At 42.8% G+C, this 24,157-nt stretch overlaps 1 protein-coding gene across 2 annotated transcripts; it reads right to left on the bottom strand.

The window, feature by feature from the left end:
• Nucleotides 1–20,658: 20,658 nt before the first annotated feature.
• LOC143508758 (fucolectin-1-like) lies at nucleotides 20,659–23,836 on the bottom strand. 2 transcript variants are annotated; one of them, XM_076997399.1, is made up of 6 exons: nucleotides 23,675–23,836; nucleotides 23,349–23,468; nucleotides 22,539–22,824; nucleotides 21,780–21,931; nucleotides 21,359–21,674; nucleotides 20,659–21,199 (listed from the first exon to the last, which is right to left on the bottom strand). In XM_076997399.1, exons 2-6 carry the CDS (start codon nucleotides 23,434–23,436, stop codon nucleotides 21,037–21,039), a joined length of 1,005 nt encoding a protein of 334 aa, XP_076853514.1. In that variant the 5' UTR covers nucleotides 23,437–23,468; nucleotides 23,675–23,836; the 3' UTR covers nucleotides 20,659–21,036. The 2 variants fall into 2 exon arrangements, with proteins under 2 accessions (XP_076853514.1, XP_076853513.1); XM_076997398.1 differs by having other exon boundaries at nucleotides 23,349–23,445.
• Nucleotides 23,837–24,157: the final 321 nt, after the last annotated feature.

The raw sequence follows: 24,157 nt of genomic DNA, 5'->3' as shown, positions 1-24,157 counted from the left end.
TGTTCAAAAGCATATTTAAGTATGAAGACACACACTTGATTAGTCTAGGGAAAAATTTTAAAGAAAATCTCTCTGTATCGCTCTGTCTGTCTCTCTCTCTCTCTCTCTCTCTCTCTCTCTCTCTCTCTCTCTCTCGCTCTCTCTTTCGGTTATCAGAGTGTAACATTTGCTTGGCCAGTGCGGGAACACTTGCGTGGGAGGTGCAGGGGATCGTGGGAATTGATTGGCTGATGTGTGGGAGGTGTTTGTGCAATTGCACTCCCTTAAATTATCCTCATTTGTGTGTGTGTTTGTCTTCAGGTGCATGTAAGAACCTCCTGCTGCATGCTTTTAATCGTCGCCTTTATGCTTAAACAAGGCGAGTTCAGAAAGTTTGCTTCTCAGATGTGTAACAGGTTGTGTCAGAGACAAAGGCATGCACGGGACATGATAGATGGGCTTTCTTGCTGGACCTGTTGCATTAAGCTGATTGGTTTCCACTCTGCACATGCCGTCACTTTGTAATCTGGCTAATCTTGCTGTTGTTTCACACAAGAAGGCTGCAGCTCGCCACTGACCAATGGGCCGCAGGGGCTTAGTGTCGGCTTAGTGTGGCGTGGTGTGGAGATAAGAATGGCTCCAGTGGCAGGTCTCCCTTTGGGCTCCACTTTCACGGCAGGGTTCTGTTGGCAGTTCCTCGAAGGTTTGAACCCCAGTTCCTTGTTCTCGTATCTGTGGCAGGAGGTGAGAAAGTAGAATGTAGCAGAACCAGTAGTCAGAACCAATAACGGGCTGGTTCCTCAAGGCAGTGTTGTTGTAGAACCTGGTGAGTGGTGAGAACTTTGGTGATTATGCAAAATAAATTCAAGTGAAGAGAATATGTGTGTCTCTAAGGCCAATCACTGTAACATGCTGACAGTAATGAATGCCATGTTGAGAAAAATAATGTATTGTGTTGTATAGTGTATAATATAGCACATTATACACTATATACTCAGATAATAGCGTATGTTATTATCACAAGATCACAAAATCACAGGAATTACTTTAAGGCGATTTCAGTCATAATTGGTGGAGTGATACCCACAGTTTTTAATCACAAAATTATTTTGATTTGTGAGGTAAAACTGATCTGTCAAATGTGATTTTTTTTCCATATTTATGTGTCAATGGGCCCCTCTCCATCTGTCATTTGTTTGTTTTCCATGTGCTTCTCTGTTTTCATTTAGTTTCCACGCCCCCGTGTTTATTCCTCCACCCTTTGTCACTGCTTTCACATGCTTCTAGTTTAGATCGTTTTAGCCCTTGTATATAAACCCTGTGTATTTCCCTTGTTCTTTCCTGGTTATTGTTTGATGGTAAATATCACTCTGATCACTGCGTTACAATTTCAAACAGTTACTTGGGATACTATCTTAAAAATGTAAGAAAGTTACTTCTAGCAGGAATTCTCAATCCAACCCTCAGCCAGTCCAAGATTTTGATCCACTCCAGCTCCTCATATTCTTGACTCAGATAATCCAGGGCAGCAAAGCTCTTATTTACCTGCCCAAGGTGTGTTGAAAGATGGATTAAGAGCCAGACATTTGTAGGTCAATTGCTGTAACATGCAAGTTCAAGAACATGATGCACGATATATGCGAAACACACATTAAAAGCCCCCATGCATTCCATATTATGCCTCAAAACTGTTTTCACTGCAAACTCTTAACTTTGATTGTTTTTAACAAACACTTAGACTCGTTTAAGCAAATATCTTCTCCTTTTTTTTTGCAAATCTGTCAATCTACCCTCATTCCAACTGTCAGTTAGGCTTAGCGGGTTCAGAAAGGAGACAGTTTCTGATCCCAAATCATTGTGCACATCAATTATGTTTGTGGGTACGTAGTAATCCTCCTCTCAATCTTTGCCTTCTGTATCTGGCTAGGAGCTTTTCAAGCTCTGTGTGCCAGACAAGAGTCTCGGGCCAAATATCACAGCCATTAACTGAAATGATATTAAAAACTGAGGATGACCTCTGTCATGAGAATTAGCAAGAAAAGACTAAAGAGGTTTCTCCTACACAGATGAGTAATGTGAATATCTCTCTCCATCACTGCGGAACTAAGACTTATGATAGTTAATTGCCACCGATTTTCATCCAGTGAAGTGACATTCCTGAACTACTTAATGTAGATGTTATCAACACAAAAATACACTGATAATCCTAACACTAAGGAAAAGAAAGAGGGAGCACCTGAAGAACAGCCTAGAAAATGTGTCCCTCCTGAGAAAAAAAATGTCCCCCATATATGGAAAGCTGCACAAATGAAAGACGTAAAGAACTGTCTGACAAACACGATGGTTTAGACCAGACGCTCATTTTGCCCTTGGTGTCCGAGTGACAGGCCATACACAGAGGCTCTGATAAACACCTTAAATTATTCACACTGCTATTAATGTGTGCGTCTTTATGTGTGCATGAGCCAATGCTACTGCTGGGACATTGTGGTGCGATGTGGTTCTCCCAGTAGGCAGGACAGCTGGTCCCTTTGTAATCCAGGATTCTGCAGTAGTTGTATGAGGGGAACTTGAAATGGTGTAAGAATGTCTCATTTTGTGCACACTAAATCACACTTCCACTCTTCCCTGGCACTTGCTTTTACTTACCCTAAACCCAACTTACTCCAAACCCAGCTTACCCTAAACCCAACTTACCCCAAACCCAACTTACCCCAAACCCAACTTACCCTAAACCCAACTTACCCCAAACCCAACTTACCCCAAACCCAGCTTACCCCAAAGCCAGTGTAACGTGAGACCTCTGAACACAGAGCGAGAGGCAACGAACAACTCAGCAGTGAGGCACTGCAACTGTGCCTGTTAAATAGGGGAAGGCACAGCTGCAGGTCCTCACTGCTGATTGCGTCTCGTTTGCGCATTAAGTCGCGCACTCCTCCTCGTGACGACAGGAGGGGCGGTCCTGGACCCAGCCCTGATTGTAGTAGGTAGAGCGCGCCCTCCTGTGGCGACAGGGGGAACGGTCCTGGACCCAGCCCTGACAGCCAGCTTACCCTAAACCCAACTTACCCTAAATCCAATTTACCCTAAACCCAACTTACCCCAAACCCAGCTTACCCCAAAGCCAGCTTACCCTAAACCCAACTTACTCTAAACCCAACTTACTCTAAACCCAATTTTCCCCAAACCCAACTTACCCTAAAACCAACTTACCCCAAACCCAGCTTACCCTAAACCCAACTTACTCTAAACCCAACTTACCCTAAACCCAAGTTACCCCAAACTCAACTTACCCTAAACCCAACTTAACCCAAACCCAACTTACCTTAAACCAGTGTTTCTCAAAGTGTGGGGCGCATGGGTATTGCAAGTGGGGAGCAAGCAATTGGAAGAAATTAACCTTTTTAAGCCTGTCGTTTTAATGCCTGTTCGTTTTGCATAAGGCCCGGATGTTTAAAATGTCTGCGGAACAGTGTGAACCAGGGCTAGATCCCCCCCCCCCCCTCACCCTGTCAACAAATTACGTTTGCCACCCGGGTGATATGGGACAGTTGGGGCATGGAATTTCCCCTTCTTATGAGGTGGGGAATGATAGAAAAAGTTTGAGAACCACTGCCCTAAACCCAACTTACCCAAAACCCAGCTTACCCCAAGCCCAGCTTACCCTAAACCCAACTTACTCTAAAACCACCTTAACCCATACCCAAATTACCTTAAACCCAACTTACCTAAACCCAACTTATCTGTCCAGAGAGTCGGGCTGCAGCACAGTTTGATGATCTCATTTTATATTGATATTAACATGTTGTACCATATCTACTAAATCAAGTATGTTACCAAGACGAATCAGGTGTGATTGAGCACCACAAATCTCCACTTGACTGTGACTACCAAGGGGCTTATGGGAAGTATTTGCATGAGCCCTGTTGAGAGTGGAGATGTTTGAGTGGTTCCTAGAATGGGTGCTGTCTGAAAACCCGTAACAGCGTGGCACCAAACTGAAGTAATCCCTGGGATGATTGTGATGCTCTATTTCATAGAAATAAAAAGCTAACATGGCTCAACATGGGTTGAAGCTACAGGGCATGGGTTAGCATGAAGCTGTTTGCATCATGGAAACTGCTGTCTAATGGTTGTTTTGTTTACCTGGAGCGATATTCACACTTCCAGGCATGGTATTCCGAGATCATGAGCTTCAGTTCAGAGATGAGGAACACGTCTTGGCATATCGCACGTCTGGCCGTGCAGGGATGTTCCAGCCAACTGTCAGCTCCATCACACGGAGGCCGCAGGATGCAAGAGCCAAATTCGTAGATAATAAAATGTCCTCTTATGGTTGTGAAGCTCTGATTATCAGAAGCAGTGGAGTTAATAACCACCCACAATTGATAGAAATGCAGGTGTGTCACAGGGGGTACACAAGTACCTGAGAGTGCAAAAATGAATTTCCCTGTTGGACCTTGGCAACGAGTAGCAAACACATGACACACACGAGTTCACACACAATCTCAGACAGGACCAGGCAGATATTTAGATTCTATCTTGGATATTTAGATTCTAAGCTTAACAAGGACTCCAGTTGAGACCAGTCACCGTTGCCTAAGACGTCTGGGACGTTTTTATATTGCGTGTAATTGCGTGTCTTGATTCTCGCAGTAAAATCACAGTTTTAGGTTTTATGGAGCGGATCTGGAGGCACGCCATGCTCTTCACCCCACGCTGGAGATTTGGGATGCAACCGGAGTAGCAATGTGTCACACACACACACACACACACACATGGAACTGGTATAATTATCTTTGCAGGGGGAGGCAGTGGCCCATTGTGCTGTGTTTATAAGATGCCTGAACTGCAGTCAGCACCACTTCACATAGAGTGAATCTGGACTGGAGAGACACCTGGATTAGACGGAAAGAGGCACCTGTTCCCCCCCGGGCCTCCACCATCTCCACCTCCTCCTCTCCATAGGAGATGGAACGACAAGGAGAGAATAGACATACCTGGTTCTCCTGGTTCTCCTTAAGTCTCTGCTTATGTGACTGTGTTCTGAGGCTAAAGGATTGAGGAACCCATCCCAGCCGGGCATTTCTTCCCTTTTATTTACAATTTATTTCCGTTCTAATATTGCTGGGGTGGCTCTTATTTGTTAATGCTTTTTCACCAGAGTTTAATGCTTCAGTGTAAGGCTGATTTAAATAGGTATCTGATCATCTACGTTATGAGCATGGCTGTTTGAGGTACTGAGATCAATAATATTGACAGGAACACCAGGAAAACAAAAGTTGCTTTGCATGATGCTGCCTGGAGTAGGATGTATGTGTGTTGGGGGTGTGTGTGAGAGAGAGGTAGAGAGATAGAGAGAGAGAGAGGAGGAGGAGGAGGAGAGTGTGAGAGAGCTTGTGTCATGTGTTTATTGTTTATTAGTGAGCACAGATGTTCCTTTGCTGTTGTCACTGTACAGTCGGTCACACCTTGAGTCCTGTTTTACAGCATTGATGTGACAGCTGTTTTTCCCCTCATCAACGTTAGTGAATAACTGTTTCTAGAACATAATCACTGTACCATTCTGACAAATGACTCCCATTCATGACTGGGATCCTACAGGCCTTCTGAAGAAGATCACTTTGATGCTAATGAACTAAATGACGGCTGCGTTTGTGCCTTGTTGAGAGGTTTATGTTAAAGAGGCTTTTGGTGCCGGGACTCAACCCTGCACTGCAGAAATGCCCTAAAACTATTCCAAAAGATTCCAAAAGAAGGTTCTAGAATGGTGGTTATCAAGACTCCATGGCAACAACCTGGCCTAAACAGAATTACCTCTTGGCCCTCTATTAATAGTGTAGTGTTTATGTTGCAGGACATGCTAGAAGCTTTTTCTTTCTTTTCCTTCTTATGCTCATTTTTTTTCTTTTTTACTCTGATTCTGTTTTTTTTTCTTTCTCTTTCTTTCGTTTTAAAGACATTTATTGGCTATACCGGTTAGATCTGATTGGTGGGCACAACGGTTGTGAGTTCATTACAAATATCCACAATAAATGTTTAGTGTTTGTTCCATATAAGAGAGGCAAGAAACCAAACATGCCACTACCTTGACATCCAGAACCCTCGTTCACAGTTAAAGGAGGTCATGTGTACACACAGCAGTCACAGTCTTCAACACTGCCCAGCACAGACACCCTGTTTCCATCTGTAAGGTCAGTCTGGTCCTAGTAAGTTGGATGCAGTTTCTATGGAGATTAATCACATACTTTCAAAGAGCCAATCAAAGTTTAAGGATGTTCTTAATCAGTGTAACCCCCCCATTTTGGTAATGGAAGTCGGTTTCAGGAATGGTGGTCGAATGGTTAGAGGTCTTTATCATAACCCAAAGAGGCTCTATGCTGATAACATGCTGTCTCCATGGAAAATATTTATTTTTAAGAGGTCAGTATGACTGTCTCTGTAATCTGCACCTGTACAGTGCATTGGGTAAGGCACTGGTCTCAGTTAAATGCTACTGCAGCATAACAGAGTGACGTGTGTGACTTAAGAGCAGGTTGTTAGATCATAGTCTTCTGATCATGCTGGCTACTGACAGAGATGCACACTCACCTTATCGGGTTCCTGTCAGCTAGCAGCCAAACATGCACTGTAAAAGCTCAAACCTGACTGAGTACATTCTCCTCATCACCAAACATGCAGATGTACAGATCTCTCTCTCTCTCTCTCTCTCTCTCTCTCTCTCCTCCATGGTTCCCAGAGTGGGAGGCAGGGGAACTCAGCCAGCAGGATCATGCTCTAGATAATGTCGTGACTCCAGGGGCTCAGGATAAGGACTCAGAGACACGGGGCGTGGGGGGGGGGGGGATTGGTGTTGAGACAGGCAGGCCTTGAATTATGAATGAATTTGTGACATATGACATGTGAGAGGTAGAATGTTGCCAGAGAGAGAGAAAGAGAGAGATAGAGATCCCACAATGCATCTGCATTGAAGAAAGTTGATCTGTTTCTCACGGACAGCCTGGATTTCTGAATGGACCAGTCAGTTGTTTAGTAAATAATTTCTTGTATCGTTGGAGGGGGTGAAAGATGGATGAGGCAAAACGAGAGAGAGAGAGAGAGAGAGAGAGATAGATAGATAGATAGATAGATAGATAGATAGAGAGAGAGAGAGAGAGAGAGAGAGAGAGAAACTGTGCCTGATTATGTTGGAGTATCCAGCAGCTTAATGCATTACAATAAATGATTCATTTTGGATTTGGCAGGTGGCCTATAATTACGCTCTATGTGGGGCCACTTGTGAGTTCGTGTATGACACACACACGGGCCTCAATGTGGGTGCGCGTTACAGGAAGACAAGTGAAGGTTGCCCATCTGAGATTTGGGTTGCGGTTTTACGATGAGTCTGGTTCTTACGAGAAGGTTGTTGTGTGCACGGACGTGACTCTGGAGCCGAGGCGGGCATCTTCTGGTTCAGGAGGTAAAACTATTCCCCGGGATTTTATGTCTGGCTTTGCTAATTAGCTTGAGCAGGTAATTAGTGAAATGAGCTGTGTGACAGAAAATCTTGGCAGGACTCAAATGTTTTGAGTGTTAACTTTAACACTTGTGGTTTCCTGTGGGAGATGAAAAGAATGGGATGTCATCTGGGCTTGGAGTCGCTCAAACTTCTGAGCTTTTCCTGTGAATCGGTAACTTTCATAATTCCCATCCTGGCCCAATTTGCAGTGCCCAATTTCAGACAGAAACCTGACAGCATTTACATGAAAAGAGATTACTGACTCGAAAAAAAAAGACTTGTTACTTTCTTTTTGTGCGATGGAGAGACCGGGCGGTTCAGAGCCCAAATATGTCACGTTTTGGTGAGACACAGAACACAGCTGGACAGGTGCCGTAAGTCATGGATTTGAGAATCTGCCAGTCACTCACGCAGCCACCTTAAAGAACACCAAAATCACAGAAGTCTTTAATTACAAACCATAGCGATCTCTGTCACGAATCTTCAAGATCTGTATATGTTTGTGTGTGTGTGTGTGTGTGTGTGTGTGTGTGTGTGTGTGTTAGTTTGTGTTTGAGAGAGAGAAAGGCAAAAGCCTTTCTGGCATCCTCATCGCCCTTTCATTTCAATGTGAAAGCTGCATGCAAGTTGTTTTTTTTTACTTGTTCTTTTGAGAATAAAGCGTAATGCCCGTGCCCCCTCTCTGCAGTTCTCACACCTCTCAGTTCTCACAAGTGCGGCTAAACTTGACTTACACCTATAAATGCATAGACAGTAATACCATACCTGTGGCATCCATCACAACTCTTGCAAATGTCCTGTAGATCTTGTGTTGCACGCATAAGTTTCACTGACCCTGTCCGGGCCAAGCGGCAGGGGCGGACTGGCATACATTGCTACCGGGGATTTCCCCGGTGGGCCGATGGGTTAGTGGGCCGGTGGGCCGCCGGTGGTTTAACTCAGCCCGTGGAGGAGCCACTGCCGCGCACTGCGGCCCGGCCCGTAGTCACGCTGCTGTTTAACGGTGTTATTACCTCCCCCGCTCCAGTCAGACTAACCTGCTCAGCGAGGCCGCGGTCTGAGCCTGTAAACACATGAACGAGTTGGACCGCGGCCGCGGACTGGGCCAGCTGGTGCGGGCTGACAGTATGCAGCGGAGATCAGAAAAAAACCAACTTGTCCCAGAAAATACGGGCCGGACTACAAAAACATACAGCAGTTTAAATTGTAGATAACATGTTATTTTAAATGTACTGCGCCTCTGCAACGTCTAAGGCAAATTACCTTAACACGGTTAACACGGACGCAAGTGGCGGTCTTCAAGGCAGAGCACTGTGCACTGTTTTTTTAAAGCTATTGAAATTCTTAGATTAAAACTAACCACCACAAATAGGTAAGAGGAAGAAATACCCACGTTAGAGTCGTAGGTTGTTCTTTAGGATGCACTTTGCGTAAAACAACTTGTTTGGTTGTCTTATGGTGGACTATTTAACAACTTGTTTGGTGGTCTTATAGTGGACTATTTAAAAGCCACTATGTGGCTTTGTTATCATATTATTGCTGGAATTAATATTGTCCATATGACAATAAACGCTGTCATATACACTACGTGCCATGTATAGATTCATATACAGTATACACACACACACACATACATATATATATATATATATATATATATATATATATATATATATATATATATATATATATATATAGTGGGCCAGTCTGTCAGGAACTCCCGGGCCACTTTTTCTCCCCAGTCCGCCCCTGCCAAGCGGTAAATGTGCACCGTACATATAAAAGCTTTACTAAGCACCAACTTGAATCTGCCCCTGACGTTTCTGTACCGGGGCATTTAGACCGGGGTGTGAGGGCAGGCAGCTGCAGTTTGCGGTGGATTTGGACTGGGCTGCGGGTGTAGTAATAGGCCAGAGAAGGGCTTGTTATCTGGGCTGAGAAACGCATGGGTGAGAAAGAGAAGCTTTGGGCACTGGATGAGGAGCCTGAGAAGTGTGTGCTAATATGGAGACGCCTCTGGAGAGGTCACATAGCCCTGAGGTCTTCTCTCTCTCTCTCTCTCTCTCTCTCCTTCTGCCTTTCTCTCTCTTTTTATGTGCACGTGTGTGTGTGTTCTGTGTGTATTGCGCACACTATTTAGCACTTATACAAACACTTGTCAAGAGAATTTGTGTCTGCGTGTGTGTGTGTGTGTGTGTGTGTGTGTGTGCATGTGCGCGCATGCCTTTATGAATATTTCATTTCTGGCATGTCTTAGCAGAGGCAGCAGATGGCTGTTCTCTTGCCTTGTTAATGTGCACCTGTACCTCCACTACACATTTAATTAAGCCACGTCTGGAGAGCATGACATTCCCTCCGATCCCTCAGTCCCTCTCCGGAATGTTCTGAGCGTCGTTTCCTCTGGGGTCGAGCTCTGGCCGTTTGGTCACAACTCTGCTCTGTCTGAACCAGCTCATAAAACCCACAGTCAGAAAAACAAATACGTTAATTGATTTATCAATAAGCAATCCTGGTTCGTTAAAGGTTATCTGATTAGGCATGCACTGTGGACCTAATTTGCCTGGGGAAGGGGTTAGTCTCCAACTTGTCTGACGAACCGGTTTGATTTGAGCTTTTACGATATGACATTGAGGCTTGTTCGTATCAGGCAAAGTCAACATGTAGAGTCAGTGTCTATTGTTAATTGCACCCAATATTGATAGACTATTGCATTTGGACTGTATGAATCATTGCTAAATTACACAGGATATCACCTGGCAGCACTGGATTTGACATATAAGTAGAGCTGTGAATATATGGTAGTTTTAAATGAATCAATATTGTTTGCTTTTGTCCTATAAGGAATTAAAGAATTATAAAGCAGCCTGTTTTTGCTTTGGATTCTAAAACTGGCATTGCAACTGGGCACCTGAAAAACCTGCATCACAGGTCTGTCAGTCCGAAAGAACAGCCTCACATCAGCTGCACCAAAACAGCAGTCATATATCAGACACACTAAAAGAACAGCCATATATCAGACACACTAAAAGAACAGCCATATATCGGCCACACTAAAATAACAGCCACAAATCAGCCACACTAAAAGAACAGCCAAAAATCAGCCACACTAAAAGAACAGCCAAAAATCAGTCACAATAGAATAAAATTACAGCCACAAATTAGCCACAATAAAAGAACAGCCACATATCAGCCACACTACAAGAACAGCCACTAATCAACCACACAAGACCAACCACATAAATTATATAAAGCAAAAAACTAAACCTGTACCAAAACAACAGCCACAAATCAGCCAAAAAACAGATAAACAGCTGTATTGAGCTATACCAGTAAACAGTGGTCTGACTACAGGGGGTATTCCACAAAGCGGGGTTAACAAACTCTAAACTTAACCCTGAACTCTGAGTTGTCTTACCCCGATTTTCGGTTCCAAAACGGCTGATCGGAGTTAAAGTAATCAGGGTCGCTCAACTTTGAGTAGGTTGACCCAGACAGAAGCGCGTTCACGCGTAACTATGAAAGGCATTCTTAATGGAACGCAGATAAATAGGATTTATCATGGACTTAAACGCGAAAATCAGCCGAACATCGTATTTCACACCACTGTAGCGTGAAGTATTAATGACTGCGTATGCAGAATATTTAGATATTATTAAACGTAAATGTAATACTGCGGTAGCTGCTAGAGAAAGGCAGTCAGCATGTCAAAAAATTGCCAACAGAGTTAATGCATGAGTGAAAATGATATTTTTTATATTTAGCAGAAGGGTGCGATTATATTATTATTTTTCTCCACCTTTATAATACTGTATTGAGTTTTTAAATATTTTTTTAATTGAACACTTACTAATTCCAGGTCTAATCTGAGTGGTGTGAAACACACATGGCATCAGATAAAAATGAAGTATAAGAATATTGTACAAAGTGGTATGGCTGTACATAACTATATCTTATTCTTAAAATATATTATAAAATATATTTATTTACAGGAAAAATGAAATAATGAAACATTACAGTGAATGTGACTGTAATGTATATTAAAAGGTTACAGAGTGGATGGTGGGGTGGGTGGTGGTGGTGCATGATTTAATGTGGAAAGCTGTGATTGCAGATGGAGTCTCTGACAACTCCACCATCTCTGTTGTCACCCACATGCATTTAAGGTTCCTCATCTGTGGGCATGTCAGAGATGGTAGGCTGTCGCTCTTCCTGGATTGTTGCAATGCTGTGTAATACCACATATGCCATTATTATGTGGCACGCCCTCTCAGGGGTAACTCTGACCTCCTTCAGGCACTGGAACCTGGCCTTGAGGATTCCTAGGGTCATTTAAATTCTTGCCCTGGTTTTGCTGTGGGCCTGATTGTAGTGGGACTGTGGTCCAGGTGCAGGATCTGAATAGAGAGTCATGAGGTATAGGACAGGCAGGGACACCCTCTGTCTCCATGAAGGAGGCCGTCATAGTGTCCTATAATCGCACTAGGGTTTGCAATGATTTAACTATTACACTGCATGTGAACAACTAGCATAACTACCTCAGGCCTACTCTCTTCAGATTTGTTGTACAGTGTGGAATCATACATGGATCCTGGCCATCTGGCTTCAACATTTGTGATGAGGTGGGAAGCATCACATATGATCTTGATGGGGAGAATGGTCAGTTACAATAGCTACGTTATTTTTGTTACCATTAAAGATAAGTACATTATTCATGAAGGATTATAAAGGTTAGTACCTGTACATTAATGCTATGGATGGATTTTCTGTTTATGTAATCACCTTCATGTTCTAATGGTGCTGTAATATGTAGCATATTTAGGCAGGGGAGTAGCAGTTAATTCTGGGCCCTGTACACTCATATAATGTCAGTGGGTCCCTATAAATGCCAGAAAATGAGGCACATGAGCAAAATGGGCCCCTCTCCCTACTCGGGCACTGGGTAGCCAGGTCCACTTTTCCCCCCACTACCACACCCATGTATGTAGGTTCCATCAATGCAGCCAATCACTCTAGGAAATCCTTAAAATTTAAATGGAATTAAGTTCGTTATATATTGCTTCTCCTTTGCTTAATTTCTTTATTGTCCGTGTGAATTAAAGACAAACCAACAATGCTGTGGAATTCCTCTTTGATGTCCATAACTGGCTTAAGCCCAGGAAACACCACAAAACTGGGCACTAGTCATTTTAATGCCAGACATACTTTTCGGACAGACCGACATACAGTAGCTTTGCTGACAGATTCCGCATCTCCTACACTATAAAAAAAACTTCCACTAGCAAAAAAACGAAGAGCGATGTATAAAAATTTGGAGAGAATTGAGGGCTGATCCGCGATGTGTAATATTTGAAATGTGACGCTTAATAATGTTATTGATGTAAGTAATGGATTGTGCTGAAAAATGATAACGTTCATAAAAAAATAATCTGAAAATGATAGTAGTAGATACTATGTCTATTCGGGATTTTATAAGGCGTTCCCGACAAAGAGCTCGGCGAATAAACTGAGCTTTAATATCCACATGATCCTAGAGGAAAGGACACGTCATGATGACGTGTTTGTAATTCATGTTTAGGTCCAAGTTAACCTGCCAGCGAGCAGGTTAGCTTCAGAGCATAAGTTGCTATAGTAACTGACTCAGGTTCTCTCTAAGCTCGGTTTCTGGAACGGAAAACCTCGAGTTTCCGTGAACTCTGAGTTAACTTACCCGGTTTTCTCGCTTAACCCGCTTCTTGGAATACCCCCCAGATGTCTAACATGTTTGTGTTGCATTTACGCGTGTTTATTCCTGCATGACATTTCTGTATGCTGCTCACTACATGCTCACCTGCTCACTCACATGTTCATTATACAGTAAACGTCCATGTTTCTTACTGTCTGTTCCTGCTGAACTCTGGTGGCAAAAATGACGCTGACTTAAAAAAATTGTAGAAAAGATTTGAGATCAGATTGCACCTCAAATTGGACATATGTGTGTATGTGTGTTTGTATCTGTATGTGTGTGTGGGCGTGTATCTACAGTATATATACGTGTGTGTGTGTGTGTGTGTGTGTGTGTGTGTGTGTGTGTTTGTCTTTAGAATTTTTAGAATCGCTTCAAATTTCAGAAAGTGAAAGCACTGATTTATGGGTGGTGAATTCATAAACAAACATTGAAATCATTCTTTATTTATTGTAATGATGGATCCTGGCTTTGACACTCGTTGAAATGTTGTCTTGGGTGCGTGTTTTGTCAGGGACTCATTTGGCTGTGACTAATTCCATCTCCTTTTCCCACCATGACTTTGCCTTCTCCAGCCACTCTGTGTTATTTGTCCTGTAACTCACAGTCCCGTGTGCATCCTGCTCTGAACTGTTCTCCATCACCTGAGAACATTGCATGCTCGGGGTTTGATTAGAGAGATCCGTCAGCAGCTTCCGTGGTTGAAGAGCTCAGCTTGAGGATGGGAAAACATGTCATTTTCCAAGCCTACGCCACGATATATCTACACCAGAGTGCCACACATCCGATGCTTATGGAGCGTGACATATTATCATGTACTAGACTGCAGTTCTCAGCATCTGACCATCATAATCAAAAATAGATAGCAACTATATTGCACCAGTTATTACTAGGGACTGTCATAAAGAAATACATTTTACTGCTAACTACTACTAGGGTATGCCCCTTCACCACACACACACACACACACCTCAACTCTAAAAACACATTATGAACTTGTGAGTTTGTATCTAACAGCATCCCTTGTCTGTTCTCCTTCGTATTCGTTCTTTTTTTTCTTTTGTTTTAATTTTTCTCAAATAATATTTAATTTTGAACCATATTACAAAGGATTTGCACCATATTTTGCCCTGTTCGTCCTCACCTCCTCACTGTGTTGGTTTACATGAACAGAAGTCTTTGTTATTGCAGGGATTTCTGCCCAGTCAGTAGGGGGCGTCTCTGTGGAGGGTTGCCCTCCTCCTGGGAGAGCTGGCAGCCACTGAAACATTGATTATAGTTTTGTCTGTAATGAACATGTGGATACGAATGTGCAGGTGGCCGAGTCTCTGTTTCAGAGCAGCAGGAGAACTGGCCCCGATTTCTCAGAGTAGAGGGAAGCTAATCACAGTACACCATGACCTATCATTTATACATCAATCACCAAAGGCCAGTTTGGATCCGAGTGTTGGGACCGTCGCTAAAATTCTCTTAGAAAACACGACAATTTGACAAAGACTGAGGGTGATCATACCTAGGCCTTGAAGCCATATCCTAAAGGTGGTAAACACGTGTACACAACTACCAGAACACACAGCCAGCTCATTAGTATAGCAGTACTGGACTTCAGTTCTTCAGAACCAAGTTGGGCTAGCCCATCAGCTGACTGTGTAAATGGGGCACCACACTGTTTTCCTTCTGTACTCCCCTCAAATATAAAAACCCCTGCCCTGGGCTAAACCATTATCACAGGTAGGTGAGTTCACAGGAATACATTCAAATCAGTGTCAGTATTAATAGTTTCAGTGTAATTTCTTTGTCTTTCATTGGTAAATGGCCATTACATCACTGCATTAAATACATTCATTTAGCTTAGCCATTTTCTGTCCCGAGCTGGTCTTCCCTCTTGGTATAATGGTGGGAATTGTGCTTAGATTCCAGATGTGTGGCTCCAGGTTCTCAGGTAAGTCTGATCCATAGTTTGTGTTCAGGCAGGTTAGATACTAACTCTAGTGTCCAATTGGTGATGGGGCAGACCTGTGACATCGTCACAGAAAACAACTGCTTAGATCAAATTACATTACACTGTGCACCACTGACTGCTGCTTGACACTGGCGTGTTGACTGAATGTTAAAGCTGTGTGTTGATTGTAGAGCATCCTTGGGTTCTGAGAAAGGCGCTATATAAACATAACGTCGTTCATTCGTTCATTCGTAAAAAACTGAAGGTGGTTTCACGATGGCTCTTCCAGGTGGTGTTTTATATAAAAGTGAAGTGCTTTACAGTAAGGGAGTCATGAAAATTCCAATAACTTATTCAACTGTGGGTCAGAAAGTCCTGCTAAGCCTGCGCAAATCAAAAGACACCAGCCCCACTGTCCCTCCACAAGACACTGTTCAGTTCTTCAGAAAAATAAGGCTTTTTTCATCTTTTCATGGTTATTTATTCCTTTTGTGTGTGTGTATGTGTGTGTGTGGTGTGTATTCGTGTGAGTATGTGTGTGTGCGTGCGTGTGTGTGTGTGTGGGGGGGGGGGGGGGGGTCAGTGGGTTATCGCGTGTGTGTGACATGTCGAACTGGTGTGGGTCCCTCAGGTTTTAATTAGGGACTTCATTCAGAACTTCTGGAGAACCTCAGGGGACAGAGAATTTACATTTCAAGTACAGACCTAGTGTTCGTTTCCACTGTTGCCAAATTAAGACAGCAGAGTTACAGGAAATGTGAATGTTACACCTGGGTAGATGAAATTGTGTTCATGATAGCGTGAGTGTTTGTCGTAGCAAATGATCATTCTGCTCATTTTGGACTTCAAATAGATCATTTGTTAATCACATTGTGACAATAGGTCAGTGTGCTTTGAAGGAACTGCAAGATTTATAACCACCCACAACACCCTCCTCCCCACCCCAGATAGAAGATTCAAGAAGGTGGTTTTGTAATTGTTAAAGCCACATTCTGGTGAAAATGTTCCACCTGAAAACAAAACAACAGACCCAAGTGTTGTGTAAACTTTTACATTTTTAATGGCACACTTTGTAAATATTTGATGCCACAGCCTCTAGGTTTATCTGCTATATTACGGTTTTGACACACCGAGGAACACATGCTTGTACCCCCGTCCACTTTTACTCTGCGGTGGTTCTTAAAGGAGCTTTAGCTTAAGATTTAGACTTACACTATCAAGAAAGATTGACTATATGCCCAAATATATCAGTCTCTTTCCTGTCATCGATTGAATCTCTAGAAACTCATCTCTGCTCCTGAAAACTGCAAAGATTTATCTCCAAGACAAAATCTGCTAATGCCCTAAACGGGGCTTAGGTGTAGCTCTGTAACTGTGACTTAATTCAGTATGAGTGCATCTACGAATACGCATATAGACCCCGCCTCTATCTCCACCCACACCTCTGCTGCTCACCTGTGTCTTGAGCTCACCTTCACACACAAAAATTTGCTTGTTTTCTGCGTTGTTAGCTGCTGAACGCTACACAATGGCAAGCGGTAAAATTGGAGTAATTCAGCCGTGCATGTTCGAACAGGAAAACGTCTCAGAAGAAGAAGAACATGAATGAATGAAGTTAGACTTGTGTAAGCACCTTTCCATGAACACACACACACACACACACACACACACACACACACACACACACACACACACACACACACACATCTTTACATCCAGTCCCACGGCAGCCCCTCCGCACAACACCCTCAGCCCCCTGGAGGACTAGAATCAGGTGCAGGGCAGGGACAGAGCACCCTCCATCCCTCCATCCCTCCATCCCTCCATCCCTCCTCCCTCCACCACTGGGCATGCAGACACACAATCAGACAATCTTATTAGACATGCTGACACATACAATCATTCACACATGTGCAAACAAAGACAATTTATTTAAGAGAGCCAATTATCCTAACATCCATGTTTGTGGACCGGAGGGATGAAAAATTTACCTAACATCCATGATGAGGGATTAAACCAGAGGCCCCATAGTCAACCTACACAGACACAACATGGAAGGTCCACTCAGATAGGGACTCAGGATCCTAGCACAGATAGCAGATGTGCTAACCACCAAGCATATGGAAAAAGTTAAGACTATGGCCTACGCCCTAATGTTTGGTATTGCATGCACCTCTCAACATCATCCATGTCAGAACTCTCCACTTCTTTCTCTTGAGTCATTAACTGTGATGTTCCATAGTCCATCCTTGATCCAGCTTCTGATTTTGGACAGATGGTCTTATATTTTCCTCAAGCTCCCTCTGATGCAATAAGGAAATAAGGAGTTCATAGATTTTATGATGGAGAGTTTACCAGGTCCTGCTGCAGGGATGCAGCTCTAAATCATGACTCTCCAACCCCCCCCCCCCCCCCCCGTACATCCCAAGTGGTTTCACCCTTCCACCAATATGCCTCACAGTTAGGATGACCCTCTCACCCCCCATGCTCACACAGTTGGTATGACTCTTTCACTGTCATGTTTCAATTGTGATGAGGTTCTTGTGTTCACATCTAGTTTGCACCTAAATAATTGTACCAGAAGTCCTGGTTTTTGTCTAGAAGATCTCGGGCAAACTTGGTCTTATCATGTGTGTTTTTTGTTTATGACAGCAAGGGTTTCTTCCTTCCTCACCTCTCAGGAAAATAAAACTTGTGCAGTCTCTATTTACATTTATGGCGTTTGGCAGACGTCCTTATCCAGAGCGACTTACATTTTTATCTCATTTTTATACAAGTGAGCAATTGAGGGTTAAGGGCCTTGCTCAGGGGCACCTCAGTCATGGCCTCAGGTCTGGGAATCGAACCCACAACCCTCCGGTCACAAGACCAGTTCCCTAACCACTAGGCCATGACTGCCCTCTGTCTATCTAGATGAATGTACTTTGTCATCACCTGTGATACAAGCTACTTGTAAGTCCTTTGATGACATTTTTACACAAATTTCACTCTGACCAGCCTGACCTAGCCATGTTGGCATGTTAAATGACCTGTCCTTGTAATTAATTGTATATTTTTCCATACAGTGGATTTTACTGTTTTTAGATACTTTTAAACCCATTCCCAAACTCATATCCACCTACAACGTTCTTCCTGAAGGTCCCTGAGTGTGCATTGGGTATAACCATGGTGACGCCATTAGCTTCAACAATCAAGTGCAGATGTTCAATCTGTCTTCATCAGCATCCACAAGCCATATAAATGTTTTTATGGAATTTAATTTGAATCACCATGTAACTTTGCAGGCTAATATCCAACATCTAATACAGAGCAGAATTTTTGTACACACTCAGTGGAAACAAACACAAGAAAAATAAACATACTGGTTGACCTACTTGATATCACGTAGCAGCTGTGTCCTGTGGATAAATGGATAGAATACCATCAAGTCTCAGGATTAGAGTTGTAACTTCAGTGCTATATATAGTAAACCTTGATTAAGCAGCTTTGAAGCTATTCAGAACTGCCAGTGAGCAAAATAAAGGTGACAGAAGATTGAAAATATGTTTGGAGATGTGGTGAGATGTGGTGAGATGTCATGAGATTTCGTGAGATGTCATGAGATGTCATGAGATATCGAAGAAACCTTGGTAGATGGTGCTGAGCAGTCTGAGATGATGGAGTTGTGGTTGAAAATGATGTGAGTCTGATTTAAAGAGATAACATCTCAAGATCATGGCTAGCACCAGGCTCTAGGAAAGTCTGAGCAAAATCTGACATAGAATGCCTGTTTGCAATGTCATTTAGTAGATGAGGCCATATTTCTTGACACACGCTGTTAGGTTGGACATGTAAGATGTTTAAAAGTAGTTAAGAGTTTCATATCTTATGATTGTACATCTATCTACAGGTCGAAATTCATGTTTATGTGAGTTTAATCTACGCTTACATTTACACCTAATGTATGTCTGGACCATATTTAATGTAAATGAATTGGGTTCAACACTAGAATCAGGAGTAGGCGACTACACTTACAGGTGACAGACAGAAGACTGCTTCGATCTGCCAGCATCCGTGGTTGCTTAATCAACTGAACGGAAATGTTCCTGACAGTTTCAGTCTTCAGTGTCCATATAAGGACCAGTGATATAAATAAACTGTGAGGGGTATGTATGTGAGCCCCTGACACCTTGGTGAATCGGAGGTGCCAGACACGTGGCCACGCTAAGAGCATGTCTTCACAAAAGAGGAGCTTTAATCCATGCAACGCAGCCGAAGTCTACAAAGCCACAACTTTCCACCAGGTGTGGGAGTTGACGCGTGAACGCGCTCCTCTGATGAGCGAGTGGCACGAGAGGATCGCGAACGCGCCAATCGGCCGCCATGCTCGACGCGACTTGTGCGCATGCGTATTTGCTGAGATCTCCACTCATCGTGGGAAAATTATTTCCCCCCCTGAGGCTGTTTTCCCCGGTGTGCGGTAAAGCCGCGGGGCGCCTGACCCCAGTCTCGCTGTCGCCATCGGCGCCGTTTTGCAAAGCAGATCTTTCTGCCCAGCATAAGTCCGCTAGCAAGGCGTGTGTGTGCCTCATTTCACAGTATCAGTGGGCAAAATTGACCATGAGACCTAAACAAGTAGAATTCAGTGTGTGCTGCACAAGTAGGCCTACATTATCTCAGTAGTACACGACGATTTACACTTAAATTTAAACTTACACTTAAACTTAAAACTAGAATGCTTGGAACAAAGAGGACACCTCAAAAAACGATGGTCCAAACTTTGAGCTGAAACGCAGTTCTGAATTTTGAAATGTTTGGTGAAATTGTTTACAAAATGTGTCTGATTACCAAGCGTCTGATTATCGTTGGCTTGAATGAGGACTTGAATCGTTGGCTTGCATATGAACTGTGTGTGTGTGTGTGTGTGTGTGTGTGTGTGTGTGTGTGTGTGTGTGTGTGTGTGTGTGTGTGTGTGTGTGTGTGTGTGTGAGAGAGAGTTGTATGAGTGTTGTGAAATATAAATATGGATTTTATGTATTCTGGTGTCATGTCATATCTAAGGAAGTAAAACTTGGAGTGGGAGTGTGGCCAGTATCAGCTCACTATGATTGGATTGTAATCCAAGCCAAGTGGGGAACTCACTTCCAAATGTGGAAGTTATTAACTTTATGAAGTTATTTTGCATCATAATAGGTTTTGCAGAATAAATAGTGAATGTGTTGTTCTGTGCAGTCTCTGTACATCATATTTTCGGCAATGCCAAACAACAGTTGTTATAACAATTTCATGTTGATGTTGATTCATGTTGTTGAAACTCATATTGATAAGTTGTCACCCTGTGTAACACAGAACGTCATATTGATTTATTTTGTCCATTTTCTGTCAAAGATGTGAAATATTTTGCTATAGACAACTATTTCTACCAGGTCCATTTTCAGTAGCTGTAATGTCAGTGACCCCACACTACACAGCCAAACACAGAAAGCTCTATAAAAATATAGAAACAGAGAAATACAGTCGCAAAATGTTATGCACAGCTGTATATTTTTTATTTTATTTTTTGCGATTTTATAGCATCTATTTGTAGCACTGTAGCATGTGAGAGTAGCTATAACAATTTCTGCTATTTAGAACAATTTCTTTACACATTAAACTGTATTGTGAGGAGATTGTGACATCTAGTGGTAGAAAGGAAAACAACAACTGCTGGCAGATTCGGAAACCCGGGCGCATACTGCATCAAATGCACAACACCAACAAGACCACAGTATCAAACAAAAAAGATCATGTTAAAGAAGTTAAAGAGTGTGTCCTATAATGTAATAATCCTGCATTTAAAACATTACCAAGATTTTTTCCTCTTAAGTAATATCTATTTAGATGTTGCTCAACTGGTGTTCTTTAATTTCTGATGATTTAAATGCCGTTATCCAGTGCAAAACCATACACCCCCACTTCACACATACTCAAGATCTTGTCCTCTCCTGGCACAACTATAGTCACATAACGGCCATCCATCCACTCACTACAGGAAAAAGACCTGGTTTCTCCAGCAGTAATAGAGGAGACGGTGGCACAACTGTGAGAAGGGAAAGAGAGAGAGAAAGAGAGAGAGAGAGAGGGAGAGGGAGAGAGAGAGGGAGAGAGAGGAATAAGTTAATTGAATTTTCTCAAATAAGAAACAACAGAAGCCCTCAAGTTTCCTGGTAGATCCAGTCTGCAAAGGTTCTTTGCTTACACAGGGTTCTTCTGGCCCTCGGACGACAGAGAATTCCCAACGTGTATCACAGCTCCGTTGAGACGTTCAGCGCAGCAGTCTCCTCGGTTGGTCAGAGACACAGAGACTATAGCATGTCTTCCCAGAAGATCAACCCTCCACCAGGGGTCCTTCTCCCGCTCGGTGTGACTGCAGGAGCCTTTATATAGGTCTGGGTTACGATTCCCATCAATGGCATGCTGTGGCAGTCCAAAGCCGGCTGCAATTCCATTGGCCAGACTGGACTGTGTAGCTCTCCCTTTCAAGGCCAAGTTAATCTTCCTAGCCTGTACATCGTCTGCAAACAACATACTTAAGCATTTAAACAAGGGCTAAGCATGTCTCAGTGTTCTGCCTTTTGTCATGTGTGTACAAATGAACTTTAGAGGTTCCGAATATTTACCTTCGTCAAAGGTGTAGACTTCCAGTTCACAAATAATTAGGTGTTTGTTTTTAGCTGGAAGCATCACGTTCACGTAGCGTCCTGGAGTCGGATGGAATCTCTGCTCAGTCTTGCGCTTCGCTGAAAGATTTTCCGAATTCACCACAGCCACTCTGGAAAAGAGTCAGAGATGGTGGCTGGGGTCATCACATCCACCGTTCTGTTATGTCTGTCTGAGGTCATCACATCCACCGGTCTGTTATGTCTGTCTGGGGTCATCACATCCACCGTTCTGTTATGTCTGTCTGGGGTCATCACATCCACCGGTCTGTTATGTCTGTCTGGGGTCATCACATCCACCGTTCTGTTATGTCTGTCTGGGGTCATCACATCCTCCGCTCTGTTATGTCTGGGGCCATCACATCCACAGGTCTGTTATGTCTGTCTGGGGTCATCACATCCTGTCTACATGACATAAATGAACACTGAATGTATATTTGCATGAGACTGATATGTACTGGAGGCTTCGTGGAAACTGCCCCACACTGCCTGGAGTTTGTCATTAGATAGATATGTAATTAATGTCTGGTTTTCATCTCAATAAAGTGTGTAATAATAATAATATAATAATAATAATAATAATAATAATAATAATAATAATAATAATAATAATAATAATGTGCTATGCATAATGTGCGTGTGTACATCTCTCAATACTGTTAATATCCACACATTATTTGGGGAGTCTGAGTGTGTCCAGGTGAACAGTGTGATGCTTACATCGGGTTGTCATTGCCGTTGTTTGTCAAGCTGTTGCCCACATGGATCTCAGCTCCAGCCAGGCTGCCTTGGAAGTACTTGTCAATGTAACCAATCACAACTCGGGCAACTCTGTATGTGCGTGGCAGCTCCACCCTCAGCCAGGGGTTGTCCTCAGATCTGGTGCATGCACAGGACTTAACCTTCAAGTTATTCTTGCCGTCGACAGCATGTCTTGCGGTATATGACGTCACGCTATTGGCCCAAGTTGAAGACTGCACCACCTTTCTTTTCAGGGCCAAGTTACCTGTTCAGAACATAAGGGTTAGGACGGCTGAGCAGGACATTTCAGCTCTTGCGGGGTTCCCGCACGTCCTGACTCCACCACACCTGGTTGGATGCAGAGGAGATGGGTCAGGAGTGCTGGGGCATAGGAAGCCGACCACAGCTGCTCCCAAGAACTAAAGCTGAGAACTCTGTTATGCCACACAGAACTTACAAGATTAATGGAATACCCAGAGCCCGCCCTGCTCTCATAACAATGGACCAGTTACAATTCAGGCTCATACACATTACATTTTATCCATACAAAATCAATCTTATCAAAACAGGTTTCCTCAGACACCAGTTCAGAACTCCAGGGTTCACCATGTTGCTCCTTTTGAGGTTTTTGCTGCTCTGAAACAAATTTTTGCCTACACTACCAAATTGAAAAAATGGGTTCAAATTTTTGTTAGACATTCTTTGTCTAGCTGATACTAATTTAACTGTGCAACTGTAACCTCTTTAATGACTGGATTGGTTTTAGTTAACTTGTAGATGCTTCCATACCTTTGAGATCAACGACAGCACAAGATCTCACAGAGATGGTCACCAGCATGGCCACGCTCATCCTCAACACCAAAGACTCCACAGCCATTTCTGTAACCTAAAGAAACACTGACATGTACTCTGTGTGTGTATAAACAATATTATTAAATTATTATTATTATAAAATTATTAAATAAATAAAATACATATTGTGTAAGATAAATTAATAGAGCATATTTTTTGGTATCAGACAAAGTCATGCATGCTGTCAAGTTTAAATGTAAAGCAGAAAATAAAATTTTATAAGACCATTTCCAAATTCAAAGCATCACACAAGCAACACTTACGTATGAGCTTTGCTTGTCTTGTGCAGTAAACTTCCACTAGTGGAACCTCCTCCTTATTCTGTTAGACAAAGCAGCCCGTGTATTTTTATAAGCTCCATAAGGTCCGCAGAATCCTAGAAACAAACTGGCAAATCATTATTACAACAGCACAACAACAGATCTTATCAAGCTTTCTCTTTTTTGTCTTCTTTGCATATTTCAACATAATACATGCTTGCAACATTGAAAGATTATGCATTTAATCATGAAAATGCTTTTTGAGTCTAGCCTGAGCTGATAAGGTTCCTCATAAGTCACAGCAGTAATTTGAACCTCTTCCTCTTTGTCATAATGTGCAGACACAAAGCTCTACAACAGGCTTGTGAGTGTTTCCGTTTTGAAATAACAGTTCACCTAACTCATCCAAAATATTAGACCAGTTTGGCAAAGACAATGTGTTGTATTTTATATGGACTACACTCCCTAAGATACTCCAAAGTAGGG

Source organism: Brachyhypopomus gauderio, chromosome 2 (genome assembly GCF_052324685.1).
Source record: "Brachyhypopomus gauderio isolate BG-103 chromosome 2, BGAUD_0.2, whole genome shotgun sequence".
NCBI lineage: Eukaryota > Metazoa > Chordata > Actinopteri > Gymnotiformes > Hypopomidae > Brachyhypopomus > Brachyhypopomus gauderio.
Note: the sequence above shows the minus strand (reverse complement) of the source record. Positions and strands in the feature narration are given on the sequence as shown.

Coding starts and splice junctions, on each gene's coding strand:
- LOC143508758 (XM_076997399.1), bottom strand. CDS start 23,436: ATGGCTGTGGAGTCTTTGGTGTTGAGGATGAGCGTGGCCATGCTGGTG. Junction 22,825..23,348: donor TGCTGTCGTTGATCTCAAAG/GTATGGAAGCAT, acceptor TGTTCTGAACAG/GTAACTTGGCCCTGAAAAGA. Junction 21,932..22,538: donor AACGGCAATGACAACCCGAT/GTAAGCATCACA, acceptor ACTCTTTTCCAG/AGTGGCTGTGGTGAATTCGG.